The 22,158-nt window shown below is 40.9% G+C and overlaps 3 protein-coding genes and 1 pseudogene across 10 annotated transcripts in view; 1 reads left to right on the forward strand and 3 right to left on the reverse strand.

Annotated features, from left to right (window-relative positions):
- The first annotated feature begins 151 nt into the window (after positions 1-151).
- oit3 (oncoprotein induced transcript 3) lies at positions 152-9,199 on the forward strand. The gene is made up of 9 exons (XM_085181972.1): positions 152-2,123; positions 3,522-3,896; positions 3,985-4,095; positions 5,148-5,270; positions 5,433-5,555; positions 6,602-6,762; positions 6,920-7,332; positions 8,071-8,170; positions 8,341-9,199. Exons 1-9 carry the CDS (start codon positions 2,066-2,068, stop codon positions 8,491-8,493), a joined length of 1,617 nt encoding a protein of 538 aa, XP_085038098.1. The 5' UTR covers positions 152-2,065; the 3' UTR covers positions 8,494-9,199.
- A 111-nt stretch (positions 9,200-9,310) lies between these two features.
- pla2g12b (phospholipase A2, group XIIB) lies at positions 9,311-11,762 on the reverse strand. Of its 2 annotated transcripts, none has more exons than XM_085181982.1 (4): positions 11,180-11,762; positions 10,639-10,715; positions 10,340-10,505; positions 9,311-10,230 (listed from the first exon to the last, which is right to left on the reverse strand). In XM_085181982.1, exons 1-4 carry the CDS (start codon positions 11,760-11,762, stop codon positions 10,112-10,114), a joined length of 945 nt encoding a protein of 314 aa, XP_085038108.1. In that variant the 3' UTR covers positions 9,311-10,111. The 2 variants fall into 2 exon arrangements, with proteins under 2 accessions (XP_085038108.1, XP_085038107.1); XM_085181981.1 differs by having other exon boundaries at positions 10,627-10,715.
- A 1,064-nt stretch (positions 11,763-12,826) lies between these two features.
- On the reverse strand, positions 12,827-17,781 carry LOC146505206 (uncharacterized; annotated as a pseudogene). The gene is made up of 11 exons (XR_014877757.1): positions 17,496-17,781; positions 16,510-17,167; positions 16,428-16,465; positions 16,228-16,351; positions 15,730-15,789; positions 15,112-15,218; positions 14,965-15,026; positions 13,405-13,589; positions 13,234-13,287; positions 13,052-13,113; positions 12,827-12,965 (listed from the first exon to the last, which is right to left on the reverse strand). The product of XR_014877757.1 is annotated as an uncharacterized LOC146505206 (transcript).
- Positions 17,782-20,968: 3,187 nt separating this feature from the next.
- Positions 20,969-22,158, reverse strand: part of pde10a (phosphodiesterase 10A) — a 66,160-nt gene continuing 64,970 nt past the window's right edge. For all 6 annotated transcript variants that reach the window (XM_085181966.1, XM_085181965.1, XM_085181967.1 and 3 more), the window contains one exon: positions 20,969-21,517. In XM_085181966.1, coding sequence (XP_085038092.1) covers positions 21,418-21,517 — 100 coding nt within the window. In that variant the 3' untranslated portion in view covers positions 20,969-21,417. The remainder of the gene's footprint in view (positions 21,518-22,158) is intronic.

The following is a 22,158-nucleotide window of genomic DNA, read 5'->3' on the forward strand; positions in this document are numbered from 1 at the left end:
ATAAAATCCTTATCCAGTTTTTGGAACCAGTGGTCCGGTTAAAATTTGTGATTAATGTGTAACGCTGCTGATGTTTACAAGGAGATGCTTTCCGAGGTCTCGATGACTTCCCCAGACTTTCCTTGGCCTTCAGCCCTTCCTGCACAGGACATCCTATGAGATAGATCTGAGAATGAACACACTCTTGTTTTTATTTTTGGTGCTTTTTCAATCTTGTTTTGATCATTAGAGCATAAAAGGAATCATTTCCCTTGAATAACCTGAGAAAAGCCATGAGCCATATCGCTGTGTGGTTACACTTGGGTGCATCCCTGCTTTAAGCTAAATGCTAATGACAGCAGAAAAACACACTCACAGTGACCAATGTGAGTGTGAGTTCAGTTGTTGACATTTGACATATAACTTCCTGTCTGCTCACAAGTAAAATACAGCTAAGGTCATGGTCTCAATAGTTTTGCAAAACATCTTGATAAAAAAGTTTCATCCAAATGAATCATTAGAGCTGTCACAATTGTCTTGAGAGCAAACTAAATGTGATCTCTAATCTTCATGACCCTTCTGGTCAGTACCTAGCTGCTCATTTAGTTAAAAATCCAACAGGTCAATCTCGGCTAAAGGATCATAAATGGGATTTAGTGTCAGGAACTGGATCCGGCAGTGCAGCTTTAACAAAACTGACCAACTCACAGAGGTGTGTGGTTCTTTATCATCATCTTCTGCTTATTCGTTTTAGAGTCATAGGGAGGTTTTGAGACTATCCCAACTGTCATAGGGTAAGAGGGAGGGTACACCCTCGACGAGTCACCAATCTGCTCATCTGCGTCCATGAATGGAGTTCATCCATTCATCATCAGTAACTCAGCTTGCTTCATCCATCCTATGGTGAATTTGGAATCGCCAGTTAACCTAACGTCATGCATGTCTTTGGACTGTGGGAAGAAGCCAATGTACCTTGAAAGAATTACACAAACGGGGAGAAAATTCAAACTCGACATAGAAAGCCCAGCCTGGAGTTGAACCCCGGACCTTCTTGCTGTGAAATGACCGTGCTAACCACCATCATGTCACCCTCTTTAAGGCCATAATATTAAAAATCAAGCCTAAAAGAAAGCATTGATCCTTAAGGCAAAGGCAATCCTTTTAAGCAAAGTCACGAAGAAGTCAAACTATAGTAACTTATTCAGATTATGACTCAGTTGTCCACATATAAGCCTAAAAATCTGGCCTTTAAATAGGAAAAATTAAGAGCATTACATAAAGGAGCAAATACGGTTTTATAATACATATAAACATATAATTTATGAAACTCCTGCACTGTTCTAAAATACAATGCTGATTCAGTCCATTTGTTCTCCAGAGACTTGCAGCCAGGAGGACTAACGACGTCTTACTTACAGAGCTAAGTGTTCTGACTCATTTCTTCTAACTACCTCATGGATTAATGTCTCCACTGACTTAATTACATAATGAGACACAAAAACTGCAAGCCTCAGGTTGGCTTCTGCAGGTTTTAAATGAAAAGGGCAAAGCTGTAGATACTTTTTTGGCCTCCACTGGAAAACCTACGAGCACACGTTCACTCTGCTGGATCAGTTTGTCCTCACCAAAGGTCTCGCTGCGCTAAAATCTGAGTGTGAAAACCTCGCCGTCACCACCTTGAAGTGAAAGATGCTTCAACGCGACGCTAAGCAGTTTAATCAGATCGGTTTAACGCTCCTCGAGATTAGATCATCACTCGTTATTTCAATGAGCTTTAAATCAGGAAGAAAGAAAGGACAGACGTGTCTCAAGCTCCAGTCAGAAAACATGTGTTGGATATTTTAAAGGCATGTGCAGTGTAAAAATAGTTTTCTGATGGAAACAATGGGAGGATGGTCCTGTTACTGGATTTGGGGAGCAGAAGGTCAGGGATTCAAGGTGAGAGAGGGACATGACAATGTGACAAAGATAAGAGGTGACTATTAAAAACAGACTTCCTCAAAAAGATGAATCAGAAGTGCCGCAGATACACAAACACACTCAGGCCTGAGCTTGGATCTTCTAACCAACAGCGAGAAAGCAGATCATGATTTTTTTGGTAATTACCGGTCTGGCGCTGGAGATTCTTGCAGTTGCAGGTGTAGGTAAGTGGATTATGCAATTTTATATACTTACGTCCAAAATAAGCAGGTATGTCTATAATAAAAACGTTTTTACTGTGATTAAAAGCAACGTGAGTGCGTAATGGTCAAATTTAATGGTCAAGCTGCCAAAAGCATTACTGTAGTTTTTACATAAATCTAAAGATAAGGTCAGATAAGTGCAGTTTTTGGGTACTATTTTTCGCTGTGGATTTATACACATTTAATGCTCTGGTGAGTTTTTAAGCAGAGTAGCAGTGTTACTGAAAACCAGGCACAGAGAAATACATGATGTCGGGCTTTGGCCACACAAGAAGTTGTTAGAGTGATCAGGTCATTCTTGTTTTGTCCACATTAATAAAATATCACTAGCTGTAACCTTTAACAAAAAAAAAAAAAGTGATATGAAAGAGAGTAAGTTTGTGCACTGTTGCTCTTCATCTTCATTTGTACAGACAAGATCAGGTCAGACATGGCTCCATATTCTCCCCAAAGCCTTATTAAGTTATTCATGCCCCATCTGGAAGATTTAATGCTCCCATTAGCATACATCCGCATGAGTCAGCTATGTCCTTTGCCCCTTCTGTGCTGTTGGAGCCGGGGCACATTTGGTCAGTCGTACGTCTCTCAGAAATGGCCATTAATGCTGTCAGAAGACTCAGACTGCGGATTGATCTGTCTGCTTTTACTTGAGCAGCGTGGTGACAAGATGTACTGTCCATTAGTTGGCGGAGGCCTATATAGTCACAAAATTAGACAAATAGCACAGTCTGCACTGTACTGTATGTGTTTGCCTTCACGTCTCTGGTCAGCTTCGTTCTGTCAGGTGTCACACACAAAGCCATGGTCTGTCTGTTTATTCAACCCTGCGAATACTGTCTGTTAAACCCTTCTTTTCCTCTCATTGCCCACTCCCTCATGCTGTCACCTTTTGTTTTATGTCTGCCCCTTAATTACACTGTTAAAAAGGGCATGAAGGAGGGAAATACTATTGATCGTTTTCCTGCACTTTGTTTATTCTCCCTGTTCAGTCGCTCTCTCTTGATTCTGCTGCCAGTAGTGAAAAGAGTCACCACTGACAGAACTCATTGGCTAAAGAGGCCTTTGAGGACAGCTTGTTGGCTTTTAGTCCAATTAAGGTGTTTCCATCTATCTGGCCAATCCAAAGCTTTCATGGTAACAAATGGTCAAGTGGGCAAAGTACCTAATGGTGTTAACTTGAATTCAAATATACAATAAAGCGTGCACCAAAGCCTCTTTCTGAGCCTTTATATGCCAAACTTCTTTCTCAATGATTCATCCTTTACAGTTTAAATGATTTTTATTAAACACATTTATCCCACTTTTTAAGGATCTAATCATGTGGTGCTTATTTTCTCCCTTCCCACCACCCCGCCTCAGTCTTGGACCCCTGCTCTGCGTACATCAGCTTGAACGAACCGTGGAGGAACACAGACTACCACGTCAACCAGTCATCTGGCGTGCCCCTGTGTGACAGCCACGTCTCCGGTGAATGGTATCGCTTCACAGGCATGGCCGGGGATGCCATGCCCACCTTCTGCATCTCCGAGAATCACTGTGGCACACACGCCCCCATTTGGCTCAATGGCAGCCACCCAAAGCTCCATGAGGGCATCATCACCCTGCCTGTCTGCGCCAGCTTCAGCAACAACTGCTGCCAGTGGAACGCCACTGTGGATGTGAAGGCCTGTCCTGGAGGATACTTTGTGTACCGCCTGCCAAAGCCGTCAGTCTGCTTCCATGTGTACTGTGGCCGTGAGTGAGCATGTCGGATGTGACATCTGTTGCTTCGTGAGATGCTTTTTTCAATAGCCTGACTTTGTTGTTTTTGTGTGTTGCAAAGATTTCTACGATATTTGCGATGAGGCCGATTGCACGGGTCCCACGTGTCCGCAGTCTGACTGCCGCTGCGCCCCTGGAAATGTCCTGGGACCAGACGGACAAACATGCCTGGGTGAGACATGCAGAGAGGGAGGAAGTGGAGGGGACAGATAAGTTGTGCAACAGACAGAGATAAGCGAGGGAACACGGAAGACAGATAGGCTGGACATGTTTCATGGAAAACAACAAGAAAAATCAATCCAGCTGGATTTGCAGTCGGTTCACCCAACTGTTTTATTTTCTAATTAAGCTGTTCCTATGTTATTCCTCATTTACTCAACGTAATATCCAGTGGCAAGTAGGGTGATGATTGCTGCTCTATGTATTTATATCACCTATAGCACGATCATTTGCACAAGACATTCATTCACAAAGAGATTGGTATACCAAGGTATTAAAGTATACAAATATAAATATATTAATATTTAAGTCTTATCTTGTATGTTGGTTCACTCATATCCCCAAATTGTTCAACTGGTAATCTTTCTCTTAACTATTTTCACTGTTCATTACTTATTTTTAATGAGCCTATCACAACTTCTTTAGAGTATTAATATTAAAATAACGCTTATTTTATTTTAAGGAGCAGAGCCTGATTTAAAAAAGCAACAGAAGCAATCAAACATTTTAAAAATACTGATTTATGGTATAAAAGGTGAGCATCTGCAGGTGTACGTGTGCGTGTTTGTGTGTGTGGCATACTGGGGCTTAATGATGGTTGACAGGCATGCTAGGGCAGCCTGGCCAGTTTGAAATTTACCATAATCTCATTATTCATCCATCTACCAAATCTGCCAGTCCTCACCTCAGTAATTACTCTCTCATTTCTTCATTCTGGCTCACTCTTTCTTCGCTCTCTTGCACTCTCACTTTTGTTTCACCGCACACTTTTATTTCATCCATCATTATTTCTTTACTGGGCCTCTCAGGATTATAAATGCAGGTTTAAAGTCCTTTAAAGTTGATGTATCATTCCTAAGTGTATTCCTAAGTGTATTCCTAAGTGTAAGTGTATCATTCCTAAGCCTGAAGGTGATACACTCCACTCTACCCATCTGCTGCTCAGTTATTTAAAACGAAACTCATCTGATATTAATATCTGAACCTGTGTGTGTGTGTGCTCAGATGTGAACGAATGCGATCAGGGCAACGGTGGCTGTGCAGAGGTATGCGTGAACACCAAAGGCTCTTGGCGCTGTGAGTGCGGACGAGGCCGTGTGCTGGATGAGGATGGACGCACCTGTAGAGGTACAAGCACAGGCGTGCATTTATGTGTATGTGTTGTACAGAGATGAGTAAACTGGACACACACACACACACACACACACACACACACACACACACACACACACACACACACACACACACACACACACACCTCCAAATACTCTCCTGTTCTCTGTGTTGAAGAGATAGCTGGCTGTCATGTTAACAATGGAGGCTGCAGTCATGGCTGCTCCGCTCTGCTGGACTCCTATCAGTGCCACTGTCCCAGAGGACTGGAGCTGGGAGAGGACAAGCGCACGTGTCAAGGTGTGTGTGTGAGTGAGAAAAAAAATGGTAGATATTGGTGATAGATAATCAATCGGGCAAAAAAAGAAGCAGACGTGAAGATACATGTTTGGATTTATCTCATCTGATTTTTCAGCAGAGATATAAGGTGAGTGCATTTCTTCAAGTTATAAGTGACGTCTTTATTATTACTGTTGTCAGGGACGATCTATAATCATATTTGAAGAGAATAACATGATTGGCCTTTTCTAGAGAGCCTTTTTTGAGAATCAAGAAAAATTGTCTGTTGTCTGTTTGTTGTTTTTTGGAGAAGACTCCAAAGAAAAAAACATTTTTATTATGGTTTATTGAGCAGATTAAGTTTTTGATTAACAGTTCACTAGATAATAAATCAAGAAAAAAATGTTCTTTTAAGTCAGAATGCAAAAACATTCACCTATAAACATTATTTTATTCTTGATTTATTTCTCAGTGATCAAGCACTAATATTGTCAAAAGAGTACAAACAAAATCAAGGCTTTCGGATTTAAATCTCTTGAACAACAGTTTGCGAAAACATAAAAGGAATGATGCTGATATTCACAGTGGGGGCGCTGGAACCAGCAAATCTTTGTTTATGGAAATATGGTGTAATTGCCAAAACAGCATCACATGTTCAGAAATTTCCAGCAAGAAAGTGATAAATCAGTAGAAACTACTAAGAAAAGTTAAGCGGCCACTAGTGGTAGAATGAAGCAGTGTCTTGGGGTGGCTGTGGCTCAGGAGATAGAGCTGGTCGTCTACGTATTGGAAGGTCAGTAGTTCGATGGCTCATCCTGGCTCCTGTAGTTGCTCCTTGTTTTTCTGCTGATAGAACTCGGGCAGCTTGCTTTTACTGGTTTCTGTATCATTACTTCTCGCCACAGGGCATCATACTGTGTGATGTGGCATATGTTGTTGTATAATAATCACACAACTGTGAGATCATTTTAAGCAGCTTTTTGTTGTTTTATCCATGTAATAGTTGGCGATTTCTGTTTTATAGTGTTATAAAGAATCAGTGATATCTTTGACTCCCCCCTCTGCAGTTCCTGTCCAGTGTGATTCCAGCTCTATTACAGTATCAGTTCCTAAGGACCTTGTAGGCGGCCTGGAGCTCTTTCTCTCCAACTCATCTTGTCGGGGTGTCTCCAATGGCACACACATCAACATCAACTTCAGCCTCAAGACATGTGGCACAGTAGTTGAGGTCAGAGGAACTGGTGTGGAATTTTTGATAGAATGTGCCCTGGGTTAAATATGTAAGCCTAAGGCTTTGAAAAATGAGCAGTGCACTTTAATATGAGTTGCTCAAGCTTGTTACTAACTGAAAAACCCATTAATGTAATATAAATGTTCGTTCTCAGGTGACAGCTAATAAGATTGTAGGGACCAACCTGGTGACAGGTCTCCCAAGGAGCAGCCCAGGAAGCAGCGGGGACTTAATAGTCCGCACCGGCAAGTTGGTGCTCCCAGTTACCTGTGAGTTCCCCAGGGAATATCAGGTTTCAGACGGATACCAGGCAAGCCAGCGCAACTCAGCCCTAGAGCTGGAGGGCCACAGTGAGGGGGTCTTCACTTTCTCCCTAGAGCTTTTTAAGGATGCCCAGTTTTCAGAGGCCTACCGCACCCCACCCCAGCTCCGCTTGCATGACTCCCTCTTCTTTGGGGTTGAGCCTAAGGAGAGAGTGGATGGTCTCTCTTCCCTGGTGGAGAGCTGCTTTGCTACACCGGGGCCCAAAGCTGACCAGGCCCTCAAGTACTACCTCATCAGAGATGGGTGAGTGTAGGTTTCATGTTATTTTATTTCATATATAATGTGAAATGTGCCTTATTTGCTTCTTCAATTAATCACTGTCTGTTTTGCAGCCCTCTACTGGCCAAAGATATAATGCAATAATCTACTTTAAATTAAAAATTGTCTTTACATTTGCAGGCGACAGATAGACAGATAGATGTCTGAAGAAATAATCAGTACACACACACACACACACACACACACACACACACACACACACACACACACACACACACACACACGCAGAAAAGAGGTTTCTGCCTTGCTAACAATAGAAGTGCATTGAGTTCCAGTTATTGTAGTAAATGTCATCAGTATGAGATCCCACTGCTGTGTCTTATAAAGGTCTTCTTGGCATCAGGTGCTCAACAGTTATCGAACCGGAAATCACTCTTTCAGCTGAAAAATGTCACTCTGTCTTGTACTCTGACTAGTTCAGAAAAAAATACAACACATAGTTTTGGGTAGAAAAATGGAAACGAAATTTTTAAAATGTATGAAACACGCTTTTTTTCCAGTGAATGCAGAGTTTTCCTCTGCAGACACAATAGGTTATCACTAAATCTATATTCATGTTTGCCAACAAATGCGGCAGGCTTTCAGGACCTTGAAGCATCTAATCTCTTGATGAAGTGCCTTGTTAGAAACATTTATGGATCTCTGTTTACTGCATTAAGATGCACGTGGGACTCTAGTTTCTCTCTTTGGCTTCCTACGCAGATGTATTGCTGATGAAACAATGACACAGTACTCGTCAAAGGACCAGCTCTCTAAGCACTACCAGGTCCCCGTCTTCAAGTTCATTGGCAAGGACAACCGAGTGAGTAAAAGGAGCCTGCTGGGAGCCAGCTGGCGAATGTGTGTGGGCTTATGCCTGCATAGCTCTATACTGCAAAGACTGTATTAATAGACCATGTGAATTAGCAGAATCCTTTACACTGTGAAGGCAGTCTCAAAATATCAAAACAAGCTTGCTTCCTCTGTTTACAGCAAGTGTTCCTGCACTGCCAGGTGCTAGTGTGCCGGGCAGGAGACTCCCGCTGTGCTCAGCGCTGTCGGGGACGCGTCCGACGGGAGGTTCAGACGGATGAACCTCAGGAGCAGCACGCATTGAGCGCAGGCCCCATCATTATCCTGCCTTAATCATGGCAATTATACAATGCTATCAACACAAATATCAACAAAAAAGCCATGAAATTAAACGATCAGCACAGTTGCATTTAAACTGAAGTGAACACTTTATGGTTTTTCTCACTTTCTGTCATAGGTACACTATTTGAGTGGCGCTTTTCCAGATTAAACATGCGTAGAGTTTGAGATAATAAAGTCAGCGTGTCAGTGTTTGTGCACGTAATCCTTATGAGCCAAAAGCTCAGATCTTAGACTGTGCTGAACATTCAGTTTCAGACTTATTTTGTACTCTTGTAATTTGTAAGATGTCAAAGAAAGAGATATCCAGCTCTGGCTATAAGAAAACCTCACCCACCTTCTACACCCACCTTTTTTTTTTGAGAAGAAGCCAAGCAGAAAAAAGATGGTTTAAAGAAAGAGGAGTTAAAACAGCTTGAACTGACAATTGGCTCCAAGGCCAGTTGTAAGATGAATAAGGATAATTTCGAGCAGCTTTAGTAGAGTCCAAAAATAAAAATATAGAGATGGACATAAGCATGATGGAACCCCTTTAAAAAGGAATCGTCCAGTTCAGTTGATCTGGTAATCCGGAGAGTAAATAAATATAGACATAGACACAAAGAAGCCAACTGCACTGTATATATGTGTATACAGCATGTCCTTTTCCTTTAACTTTTATTCTCATTAACACATCATAACAAGTTTGCGTCTGTTGGACTTGCAGCACATTATGCTGACCTTAAAGTGAATGACATTTCGATTAAAAAGCGAGAAAGGCGCCACACATCACTCATAACAGCTACAACACGAGAGATAATTTTCTGGGTCACACTTTCAGGCATTTCCCAGGCTTGATTACAGCTTAGAGACTTAGTGGATTTATGGAAGTGGTTTATTTCTCACCCCATCTCCAACTTAAAAACCCTCCACCCCATCTAAAACATCTATAAGATGCGTTCTGACTCATTTGCTTGGTGTAATCGATGAGGAGCATGCCACACATTACAGTGTGCTGGGAAAGAAATATCAGAACCCTGCGTCTGGAAATTATGCATAAGCTTCATCACTCCGACAATTAATCTGGAGTTAATCGTGTCAGTTTAGCTGCAATTAGTCTTTAATGTATTCATAAAAATAACAAATAACTGGCAAATAACTTACATCAAGCATTAACATAGATTTACATGACACTGACTTAAGGTTTGAGCAGCTTGACAAATTTAAGATAGCAGCACACAAGGAGCCTTGAGCACCACAGTAATTATCTGGTGTCTTTCTGTCTAGAGGAAATTAATCCAGTGACAGTATCCTTTCTATCTTCCCGTCACACACTTTGTTTGGAGTCATCAAGTAATTTATGGTAATGGAGTCATAGAGTCAATTGGCCTAAAATGAGGAGCATTCGAGTGAATATGCACGAACAATTGTGAATAAATCCAAAGAAATTGTTCTCTTAAATTCCTCTTTTATGTCTTTATCTCTGGCCTCTGAATCTTGAGAGGGCTCTTGTGAGGCATCTCGTCTATGAAAGGGAAAAAAAAGAAGCCTATAAATGCACGCTATGCGTGTGAAAATATGTCTCTTTTAGTTGTCTTCAAAAGCACACAGATGATGTCCATAGTGTTCTGTGTCACAGTTCATCCCTCTCCTCTCCCTCGCAGACACACGCTGCCCTCTGGCTGTTCATGTAAGGTCTGCAACCAAGAGTCCAAACTGTGTTGTAGAGAGCGTCTGCCATCGATTCACAGGCTAGGAGAAAAAAATATGAGAGAGGAGGGACGCTGATTTATTTATTTTTTCTACTTTGACAACTTGTGGCTATGCACAGGCAGGAAGAGGGGGAAGTTAAATATCTCACCTTGCACTTTCGAAACAAACCCCAGACTCTTCTTAAGGTCAGAGCAGATGTCATGCAGGCACAAGCGAAACCTGGAGTCACAGTCGTACTTGCTCGTACCGCAGTTTTCGTAGCACATGTCAAGCTGGTTGCAGCACTTTGTCATAGCAGGGATCCCCAGGTCAAGCTGTCAGAGATAGTCAGATGTCAGCACAGTCTGCTCAAACCGAACATGTGGCTTTTACAGCCATTAAGGTTGTTAATGATATTGCTTTGAAAGCTGTTGGTGCTATGAATAGGCAACCTACAGCAGCATTCACCTGGAATCCCACCAGAGAGGTGCTGCAGCCGTTGGGCTCTGAGAGCTGGAAGCCAGGACGAGGTTGAGGAAGTTCTCCTGAGAAAACATGGAAGCTTCATTTAGGTCTTGAACTTGACTGCGTTAGCAAACAAATTTCATGAGGCGCTCCTATTCATCCTCAGGTGTGTATCATTTGACAGATAAGATATACCTTCTGTTTGAGAACATGTATATGGATGATTGAGACGAGGGAAAGCTAAACTCCCACTGATAAACAGATGCATTCAGGTTTCGGTATAAGAAGCCTGAGGCCCTTGGATCAATAAAGAAGTACTTTGGCTCTGATAGCAGTGGAATCGGATCTAAAAGTTGAACTAAGCAAAAAAGATCTAGTTAAGGAAGCATATTGGAAGTGGAAAACACAGTAATCATTTGAAAATCTGCTGAGGGTCAGAAACATTTTTTGGGGGGAAGCTAAAAACAACAATGTGTAAAAACTCGTCTCAAAATCCCTTAAAGACCGGTGAACTTGAACAGAGAATTTTAAGATGGATTTTTACCATATCTTCTGCAGCGGTACTCACAAACACCATTGTGTCCACCGACCAGTTCCACCAGGGAGTCGAAGTATCCGTGCGCAGTCTGGAAACTATTTCTAATAGAGTTGAGGCCCCAGCTGCTGTCTTCTTGTTCCTGTGGTGTTTTCTGGGACTTGTTTGTCTGAACTGGTTTGATCTCATTCGCCTCTTCCCCAGAAGAAGGTTGTTCCAGGCTCTTAGCTTCTTTAGTAAAAGCTTTCATAGCAGGGCTGTCTCCAGGAGGCCCATCACTTCCTGGCACTGATTCTTTAACTGTAGCACCTTCTGCCACCACCTGGACATCTTCTTCATGTTTGTCGCCTGATTGGCTACCCTTCACACCTATTTCATACAGCAGTTTGTCACCAAAAATGCTGTTACCTGCGTTTGCCTCAGCTGAAGATGAATCACCTACTTCAACAGCAGTGACAGCATCTTCGGCAGCAACAACTGAATCAGCAGCAGGGCCTCCGTCCTCCTTTGCGTCAGTCTGGTAGTAGCCTAAAGTGGCACACGTCCCTGTGGACAGGCAGAGGAGGAGCAGGAAAACAGTCCGAAGCAGCATGGTGTCGAAGTGGCAACAATCCAAGCAGAAGTGAGCCGTCAGTAACAGGATGGGAAGAGTTTAGACTGTGAGGGACAAAAACACACTTTGCCCCGACTGACTCTGTCAGCCAGAGCGAAGACTTTGACCTCTGATTAGATTCCGGCAGACAGCAAAGCATTCCCTCATGTCAGGGGCAAAGGTCACCCTCTATCAATCCAAAGAAAAGCTTCAATGATTACACTAATTCTCTGTGATTATTTATCAAATGAGTACTGTCATCAGGGCTTTCTGCACACAGTTATAATTGGATTTCTTTTTCTTTTTTTGTTAAGCCACCTGGAACTTGAACCTATAGGAAAATCTTTTTATGATTCCTGTTAACGCAACATATTTAATACCCCGTTAAAGGAAATACAGCATTAAATAGAAATCCTATCCATGCTGACATTTCTCAAGACATTACAAACCCCTACACTATCTTCACTGTTTTTGATAAAGGTTACACACAGACACTTCAGCCCTGAGTAAGAACAGAGGCAAACTACTGTTAATATGACATAAGAGAGCGGAAGCATAACAGCATGAACGTTTTACGATATGTTATGATTTCAAGAGTAAAAAAGTTCCGCGGCTCAGCTGGAACATCACTATGTGAAGAATACTAAGCAAATCTTTTAAGTTACACAGTAAAACCAATATGGGAATTTTGCTTTAGTGCAGGAGTCTGAATTTCCTGCTGACACAATTTTCTCAAAAGTCTCTGCTGCCCTCTAGTATTTGAAGAGTAGGTTGCTCCCAGTTATTCCAGTACTTTATGTTTATATTTTAGATGGATGCTACACTGCTAGTTTATTTATGCAACGCATGACTAACTCTTATACACTCACGTAGCATTATATATACAGTATACGTGTTATGTTATTGTATCTTATTTAAGACTTAAGCTTTAAAAACTACTGCTAGACTAAAGCATCAGTAAACATAACACCGTCTTATGGCGACTGGCAGGCATACTTTTTCTTTTACTGCATGCTCTAAACCAAAAGCCTACAAAATGGATAAAGTAATCAGATAATTCTTAGTTGCTTGCTGGTTCTCAAACTCTTTTATTGAGCACACACTGCCTAAGTTTTGAAATGTCGCATTGTATTCTGTAGTTTTCCTGCTGATGAAGCCATTCACTCTGCTTGTAGATCTTGGTGTATTTCATCCCACAAAATCCTGTGGTAAAACACAGCATAGCAAGAAGAAGTAAGTAAAAATGGTCACAAACTAATCAAGTGCAACATATACACATTTCCACATACCGTCTTATGGCCTTGCTTGCTTTCTCCTTGTTCAGCACTGTGCTGATGTTGTTTTCAAGATCCTTAAAAGACAACACATCTGACTCTCACATAGTAAACATACATTTGAAATATTTAATACCTGCAATTAAAAAATAAACAAACATACAAAAAACATGCCAAAAAAGACCACCCTCTCATACCTTGCTAATGACCCTTAGATGCTCATTTGAGGCTATCAGCTTCAATATTTCAGTCTAGAAACAAACAGGCAAAAAGCACATTTCTTGCTTAACTCTTAACTTTGCTCAGTGTGATTTACAAGTTGAGCTGTGCCTTTATAAGCCAGTGTGAAATGAGGCCAAATGTAGCACCTGTTGGTCTCTGATATGTCCTTTAGTAGCTGTGGTTGTAACAGTCGACACCAACTTCTCTTCTAGCTCTTCCTCCAGCTGTTTGATCTCCTTCCAAACATTCATTACTTGAAGCCTCTTGAACTGGATGCTGTCAGAATAACCAGAGACACTCATAGTATCCTGCAGCCCTGACCGACATGTATCTGTTCAAACACAGATGAGGTAAACATGAATGCAATGCATAGAGAAGTGATAAAAATTGATGCGTACTCATCATGGGCATGAATGCCATGGTAATTTTGGGCTTAATTTCTTTGAATTGTTGTTTACAGATGGGAGATGCTTTACAATTCCACCAGGGTGGCGTGATTGTAAAGCATACATTTTTAATGACTTAAAAAAACAAGAATTTGGTGCAGAAGTTTGGATTTTCTCTAATCTGCACAGGGTCAAAAGCACACATACAGACTCAAAAATATACAAACATTCACTTAAATCTTTTAATATGTGGTGCTAAAAGTTCTACAATGTCTTTTAACTTGACAAGGTCCATTAACTTCTTGCTAGTGATGATTGACTACAACTGGTAATTTCTCTTTGCCAGCATAAAAAAATCCTTTGACCATAGTCAATGGATTGACCAACACTGAGAACAATGAGAAAAAACACAAGTAATGCAGATGTGGCACCATGTGGAAGAAGAGCCAAACTGTCACCCTCAGATGGGAAGAAATTAGGATGTTTAGAGACAACCAAAAAACTGCCAAGACTAAAGCTTGTCATACGCTGGAAAATGCTGGAATACTGTCATTACTATGGACTAAGAGGGTGCTCAACAAGAAAGAAGCCTTTGCACCAAAATGACGTTCTTCAGGCTTGACTAAAATGTGCAGTGGTCCACATGAACAAGTCCGAAAATCTTCTGGAGAAAAGTTTTATGGTCAGAAAAGGCAAAGATTGAGCTATTTGGCCATGGGACAAGAGGTATATTCGGAGGAGTAAAGGAGGCTTTCAAAGCTAAAAACACGTATCAGCTGCCAAGCATGGTGGTGGTAGGATCTTGCTCTGGGGCTGATTTACTGCCAGGGTACTGATACATTAAACAAAGTGGAAGGAATCCAAATTCTTCAACTTCACCTCAAATCAACAGCTAGATGACTGAAACTTGGAGACAACTGGGTGTTCCAACAGGACAATGATCTCAAAGACACATAAAAACTGGTTTTAGAGTGGATAAAGCAGGTTAACATTAAAACATTCTGGAACGGCATTCCCAAAACGCTGACCTCAACCTAATTAAAATTATGGTCTAAAAGCTTCATTCATTAAAAGGTCTGAATTACTATGACATTCATAATGATAGTGATCATAACTGCATATGAAGACATCCCTGCTGGGATTAGAAAGTGACCACTGACACTAGAACGTTGTTTGTTATGACTGTTGGCACCAAAAAGTGATTATTTGTTCACTCTTAAAGACCGCAGATATCTCTAAAACTTAGCATGCTGTATACCAAATTAACTGTTAACTAACAATAGGGTACAAAAAATATATTAAGGTAGTCTTAAGACTTACTTTTCTTGTAACTGTCCTTCGGGTGCATGGCAGCTGAAAAGTTCTGTAACTCATTTTGGACCCTGAGGTTTGAAAGGACAAACACACTTCAACTAAAGAGAATGTACATAAGTACAAGCCTGCTGTTGATACTTTGTTTTGTGGTACCGTTTCTTCTCCTCTAGAGCTCTTCTAGCCTCATTCTCCAGCCTGCAAATTTCCTTTTCAGCATCGTCCAACTCGGTTTCGCTTACTTTGAGTGAAGTATTCGGTGACTGAAGCAAGAACAAAACATTAGGACCTAAATTATTTTCCAAAAAAAGCAAAAGATGCTTGAGATTAATGCTGCTAGTAGCTTGGCCTACTGCTGAAGAACTAAAGGTTTTATCCTTCTCTGTGGGAAGTTTAAATATCTATAACACACTTATCACTGAGACCACAAGAATTTACTGTTTAAACCTTGTTTAGAAATACATGTAGGCTTTCTTTTTTTTTTTTTTAAAGGAACATTAACTGTAGACAAGGGACTGAAAATACCCACAAAATCAACTCTGTGACAAGCGGCATCTTTGACTCTTTGAACTGAGCGGAAATCTACGAATATCAGCACTGTTGTTTTCCTGTTTTATGTAAAACAATTTCCATTCTTTAAAGGCAAAATGAGCGTGAGAATGTATTGTATAGGAACACTATGAATGAATGTCTTTGACACAAAAATGTCTGAATATCGCAGTCATTTCCCAGGTTATATCTTCAGTATGTGTGTCTTTGGGCAGTGTTCCTTACCAGGCTGCGTGGTGAGGACTGCAAACTCATCAGGTGGTTGACGTATAAATCATATTCTGTCTGGAAGAGAAAGAAAGCTTTATTACAGACTGAGAATTATGTTGATTTAAAAAGATGTCCTTGTAGAAAATCCTTCAGAAAAAGATTTTACAAATTGTATGCACTGCAGTTTACTACCATGTTTAATAATAACAAAAAAAGGATTTCAGCTGCATGAAAAGTGAAATTGCGCACTTTGCAAACTGCAGCATGGGAAGTCTTTTTACTGACGGTTCTAAGCAAAACTATCATGTGCAAAAGAAACTTGAGGCATTCGTTATGAATGAGCAGTAATGGAACCATCGCCCTCTGATGACCTCCTCTCTGATGCATCGCGACCAGGTTCCGGTGGCTGCTCTACTTGTACTTGCTACTCCAGGGACTCACTCTCTCTTGGCTCTAATACATCTGTCGGTACATGCTAAAATGAGCTGGTGGGTACAGAGGAAATGGAAAAACCTTAATTTCCCTCAGGATGCGTCCCAAACGCTGGCGAGTCTTCACATACATCATCAAAGACGTCACCTGAACACCGCAAGGCGGTCTTTGCTGGGCCAGCTCTGCGCAGACAACTTAATCAACCCTGCGCACAAGACCACACACAGCAATATTAGCAGGTTAAAAGTGTGTTTAGAGTGTATGCATGTTGAAGTCTGTGCATGTCTTTACCCTGTGTTCAGAAAGCTCTTTAGGTTTACTATATCATGCAAAATGCAAAAAAAGACAGAAAAAAGCAATTACAGACAGTTTATTGATGTCATGGTTTGTGTCACAATCCTCACCTCTTGCAGTTTCCTCGCATGCATTTCAGCAACATTTTTTACAGCCCAGAGGTCCGGTTTGGCCATGACTTGCCAGCCAAAGCATTTTTTCTTCTCTTGCTGGTCTTGGTTGTTCAGGCCGTCCTGGTCAGAACAGCTCAATGTGAAGTGATGATTTACCCCCAGATCAGATGGAGATTTAGATTTTTTCTGAGAACAAGCTTTCTGCTGGACAGGCAAAGTCCTTGAGGGACGGTAAACTATCTGAGATAGACTTATATGTTCTCTTCTTTCAGGATGTGATGTATGATCTTGTGTGTACCCCAAGACTCTAGGCTCTACTAAAGCTGTGCCAGAAGTGAGCTCAGGGGGGAACTCTTTCATTTCATTCTTTTTTGCCTTTGTCTGTATCTGCTGGAGAGATAGTGGGTTTCGACTTTCTTCTTGGCTCTGAGACATCCTCCAAAAAACCGACTTTGTCTCCTCTTGAGGCTGACTCTGGTTCAGGCTGCGAGGCCCCAGATGACCGGAGGAGTAGGCCAGGATATCAGCCTTCTGCCCGGCTTCAGCTGCCAGCAGCAGTCTGTGGATATCGCTCCCATAGCGCCCAGGCTTTGGCTTCACACTGCTGGACATGGCTGTGAAGGCCAACGTATTGTTGTATAGTTGTTTTAAAGACATACGAGTAATAATGTCTAATTATCTCAAGAGGTGTACAATTTCTTAAAATATTAAAAACATTCGTTATTCTTTCTGGTGAATAGAAATGCACCCTAAAAAGGAATTTTCTCTCAAACGACTTAAATTTTATGGTAAATCCAGACACTGCACAAATAATTCGAAGAGAGTTTACGCTTATAGCAAAACTACTAGTGCCTCATATTTAAGCTTTCACGTGATTAATTTATTTACTAAGATTGTGCTGCAGGATAACAGAATGAAATAAACTCTCATTAATGACCTCACCTGTTAGTTAACTGTAATTTGGACAGGCTCAGGACAGAAAACAAACTTTCTTCATGGCCGCAGCAGTCTGTGCTTCACTCGGTTGCCAAGGTGATCGAAGCGCGTAATGTTTGTGCTGCGTTCAGTGTCCCGATAATAATCGTACCCGTGAGCTTTCAGGCGCTAGTCCTCACCTGTACCTGACAAAGAAAACAGCTGGAGTGAGATTGTAGAGTACTCTATGCGTTAAGTAAGTTTGTGTTCATAGATATCTAAACATTAACGCAATTATGGGATCAGCTTACTTATATTCAAAGAAGGAAACTATTAAAAACATTTTAATCTATAAAAAAAAAATCGTTTCATTATTTGATAAGAACTCCGGTGCTCTTCAATAAATATTACATATTTTCCTGCACAGAACGAAAAATTAATACAAATCTTTTTGAACTGGGGAAATGTTGTTACTTGTAAAAACTTTATTCAAACTCTTCTCTTCATCTTCACCTGGTTCTTTGTAATAAGTGGGTTATTGTGTGCATTAAACACAGGGCCCTGAGGGAGGAGGAGAAAAACAGTGAAACATGGACTCAGGGTTCAAGTCACCAAAATACACAGATGGCAAAATTGAACATGAATAAAAAAATGTAATGTATTTTATTGTACATTAATATGGTTGTGTCATACAACAACATTTTGCATTCGTTTGCATTCTTGTTTTGTCCACTACCTCAACATGTAAAATGTTATCATTAGAGGTTTATTTAATGACTATTCACATATGAAATGCCACAGTCCATCTCTAGTCTGAGCAATGACTTAATTTAAGTAATTTAAGTTCCCTTAGTCAAAATGTAAACTTAAATTGATCATCTCTATGGGATGAATGCAGTCAGATTAAATATTGTTCATATTGTTTACTGAGAATTTGTAAAGAAATGTTTTTTTAAGGTCAGTAGGCAATGGCGCCAAAAAGATACTACATAATTATATGAAAAAAATATGACAGTAAGACAGAATTGTACAGTGAGTCATCTTTTTATCTTTTTACTCCATCAATCCAAATGTGCTTAAACTTTCCCTCCATAGCACCAGCTGCCAACTGTTTAACACAGTGATGGATCTGTAGTTTTGGGCAGCCATCTTGTGGAAATTTGATTGTAAACATGAATGATAACGGCAGCGGATGAGGCTTTATTACAAAACTAGTTCAGGCAGCTGCAAGCCTTTCTCGTACAAGGACAATAACACAACTATACACACTCCCAGAATTCCAAGAGAAGATCTCAGGAACTCATCTTCTTAAAAGAAAAATTTATGACATTCAGATTTTGCTGACTTTCGTATTCTTTCACTACATTTGTTTGACCAGCTCAAAGGGCAAAAGTGATATTACAGAATGAATTAAATATAGTTATTATTACAGAGTTACCATAAAGTGTTGATACTGAAATGCTATAGATGCTATAAATGATAAACACTCTACTTTTAGTTTATTTATAGCTGCAAACAAGAGGCCATTTCACAGATTCCCTGAAATTTCTAATAACTCAAAAGTATTAAAAGTATTCTTTTCTTTTCTTTTTTTTTTTTAGAACACTTAAAAAGAAGGGTGATGCTACTGACCATTCAGGGGTGATGCATTGTTACTGATCATTGAAACAGGATGCATTAACAGTGAGACCCCCCACCCGGCCCAAGAAAGAAAGGTATGTTGGTAATGAATAAACTGGCACAAAGGTGTATTTTCAGGTATTTATTAAAAGTCATTTGGGCTACTGCTCTTACATGTACAGTTAAGACATTCCTCAGTTATTCTTGGTAACAGTAACATGTCTAGACTGTTTAATTTATCTTAATGTTTACTTTGTACAAAACAAAAAAAGGCCAACATTATTTTTCTTTGTATAAAAAATATAAGTTAATTTAAATTTAACTCTAATTAAGAAAATAACAATAGTAATAATAGCAATAATAATAATAATAATAATAATAATAATGATAAGCTAAACATAGTGCAGACAATAGGATATAACTGGTGCTGAAAAGTAGAAGGGACAGTGCAGTGACTTTATCATGTTGTCAGGTGGGGTTGGAGTGGGGAAAAGACAAAGCTTTCTTTCATGCTCGTGCTCTCTCTCTGTGTCTCTCACATACACACACACATGCGCGCACACACACACACTCACACACACAGTCAGAAAGTGCGCGACTGCCATTCAGAGTAGCACCATCAGAGCACACATCTCAGTCTGTACAAACTAAATCCTAGATTGTACACAGTATACACCTATATGCAAAAAGTTTGAATATAAAGTTCGGTTTAGGTGCATGCTAATTGTTGCTCTTGGTTGAAGCTTACTGGAAGCAATTCTGAAAAGTAAGACAGAGCACATCGTGGTAACTGATGGCAGGCTTACCCACGTGCCACCACCGAGCGTCTACAACCAACGAAACATTCATAGAAATGTACATTCACAACACCGGGGGCCGCAGTATCAGTCGCATAACGAATTGCTGGAGCAATAGTGTCAGTCTCTGAGGGACACTGTCCACTGGAATGACAGTTTCAGACAAATAAATTTGTCTTTTGGAAGATCTCGGAAACTCATCTGAAAGCGTCCAAATGTGTGTGCGCCCCCCCCCAACCCCCAGCATGAAGTTGGAGAATCAGTGTAAAAGAGGATGATTGATTTCCTTCGAGGGAAACTTCAGTCACACACCGGCAAACGGTCAAACTACATTCTTCACTTGCAATCCCAGAGTTGGACATATTTCACTTTAGCTTAACAGGTTTGACATTATGGGAAAATATGAAGCAGATGACTGTTTGCCGTTAACTTCAGCCTCTATGAAACTTGCTTATAAAAAAACAAACAAACGATAAAACATCCCAAACTATGTAGTCCACTTCCTACAGTCATTCTTTAGTTAACTTGTTGTGCAAAGTAATTGATGATGTGATAGTGCTTCAAAAATGAGAGAGGAAATTAAGCAGTATGCAGTCTTGGCTTAATATAAACATCTGGAACGGGAACCTTGCTCATTTCTTTTTCATGATCTCCGTACTACAAACAGTGACTGCTGATCTGGGGTCAGATCCTGTTAATCTGAAGGATGTTGATGTACTGTGCAGCAGGTTTCTACATGCTTGGGGCTAAAAGGCTACGGGGTCCACTTCAGGAAACATTGTGACTCTCTTGTGACTGTATTCACAAATGTCGGCATTATGTAACTCATCACAGTTCATCCACGCTTGTAGCATACACTGCAGGGGATTTCTGCCATCTCCTCGCAGAATAGGCTGTATGTCTTTATTCAAGTACTGCAAAGGATTTTTGCTGAAAAAGTAATAAAAAAAATCTAGTGTCCACCTTCTCAATGAGATGGCATTGCACCCCTACATCTTCACACATTCCTTCTGTCTCTGGGAATACCTTGCTGAAGTAGTGCGCATACGGCAAACACAGAAGGCAAACAGTACCGTTTTAAAAAAAGAAAAAAAAAAAAAAAGCCTGAACTGACAACAAGATTTCACATATCCTAGCCTGTGAAAGGTTCAGAATAAGGCCTCTGCAAATACAAGACCATAATGGAATCAGCTCACATGAAGAAAAATAATAAAATAACATAATACAGCCAAAATAAAGCAACCAAGTCTGTTCTACCAAGTGAATTCCCAAGCTGAGTGGATGTAGGGCGATGGATTGAATTCCCTCACCAACAACTGTCTGTCACTCTCTGGGATCGGTGAAACCGTCAGTGTTGACACCTCCGTCACCCGATGAGGTAACTGTGTGTGTGTGTTTTGAAAGTCAAGTCGCCTTTATCTAATCCGTCTCCTGCCAACACAGATTGCGGGTTCATTCCCCTTCAATGGTCTGGGTCCACGGCAGGATTCAGGCTGTGTTCCTTTGGTGAGCAAGCAACCCTCCTTTGTCTGTCAGTTGTCCACCTTAACAGGGCCTGAATCACAAGGCCGGCTGGGCACGATGTCCTCCACCTCTCCCCTTGCTATTTTCTCCCACTGGCCCAGGTTCTCTCTGCAAATACAAACCACCTCGATCAGATGCACAGTGGAAAAGATTTAATTTACAAGTGCAGAGGCATGGCTTTGAGTCTGAAATAAGAGAATTAAGAATCACACCAGTACACAAAATTTTCAAATCATGCAAAAATTGCAAAACTGCAAAACACACACACATAAAAAGGAAGATGTTGATTTGCAAAACAAAACAGTAGCTACAACAGTGGCCAGGCAACACAATCAGTTCTTGTCATGAAGGTGATCTCTCCCCCATGTGCTGTGATTGACACAAGAGTGCAGAAAACCAAAACAAAGCAAAACCTTCCCTTTGCTGCTATTCTATTCAATTAGACAGCCTGATGCAGTTTACACGTCTTTGGCAGATCCCACAACACGCAGCAGGGCTCCACAGGGTCTAGGCCTGTTGCCCACCCGGAGCCCGGTGCTGACGTACAGCTGGGGCTTAAGTATTACACTGCTCACTTTGTTTGCATTCCCCACAGATCAAGGACACATTTTATAAAGCAGCAGAAGGGCAGACGAATGTGCAACACAATCCCGTTCAAAAACCAGAAATAACAACTGTAAATACCGTCTTTACACTCTTATCTATTGTGCACGCAGACATGCCCGACGCACAATGTCACACCACACACA

This window comes from Neolamprologus multifasciatus, chromosome 13 (genome assembly GCF_963576455.1).
Source record: "Neolamprologus multifasciatus chromosome 13, fNeoMul1.2, whole genome shotgun sequence".
NCBI classification, from domain to species: Eukaryota; Metazoa; Chordata; class Actinopteri; order Cichliformes; family Cichlidae; genus Neolamprologus; species Neolamprologus multifasciatus.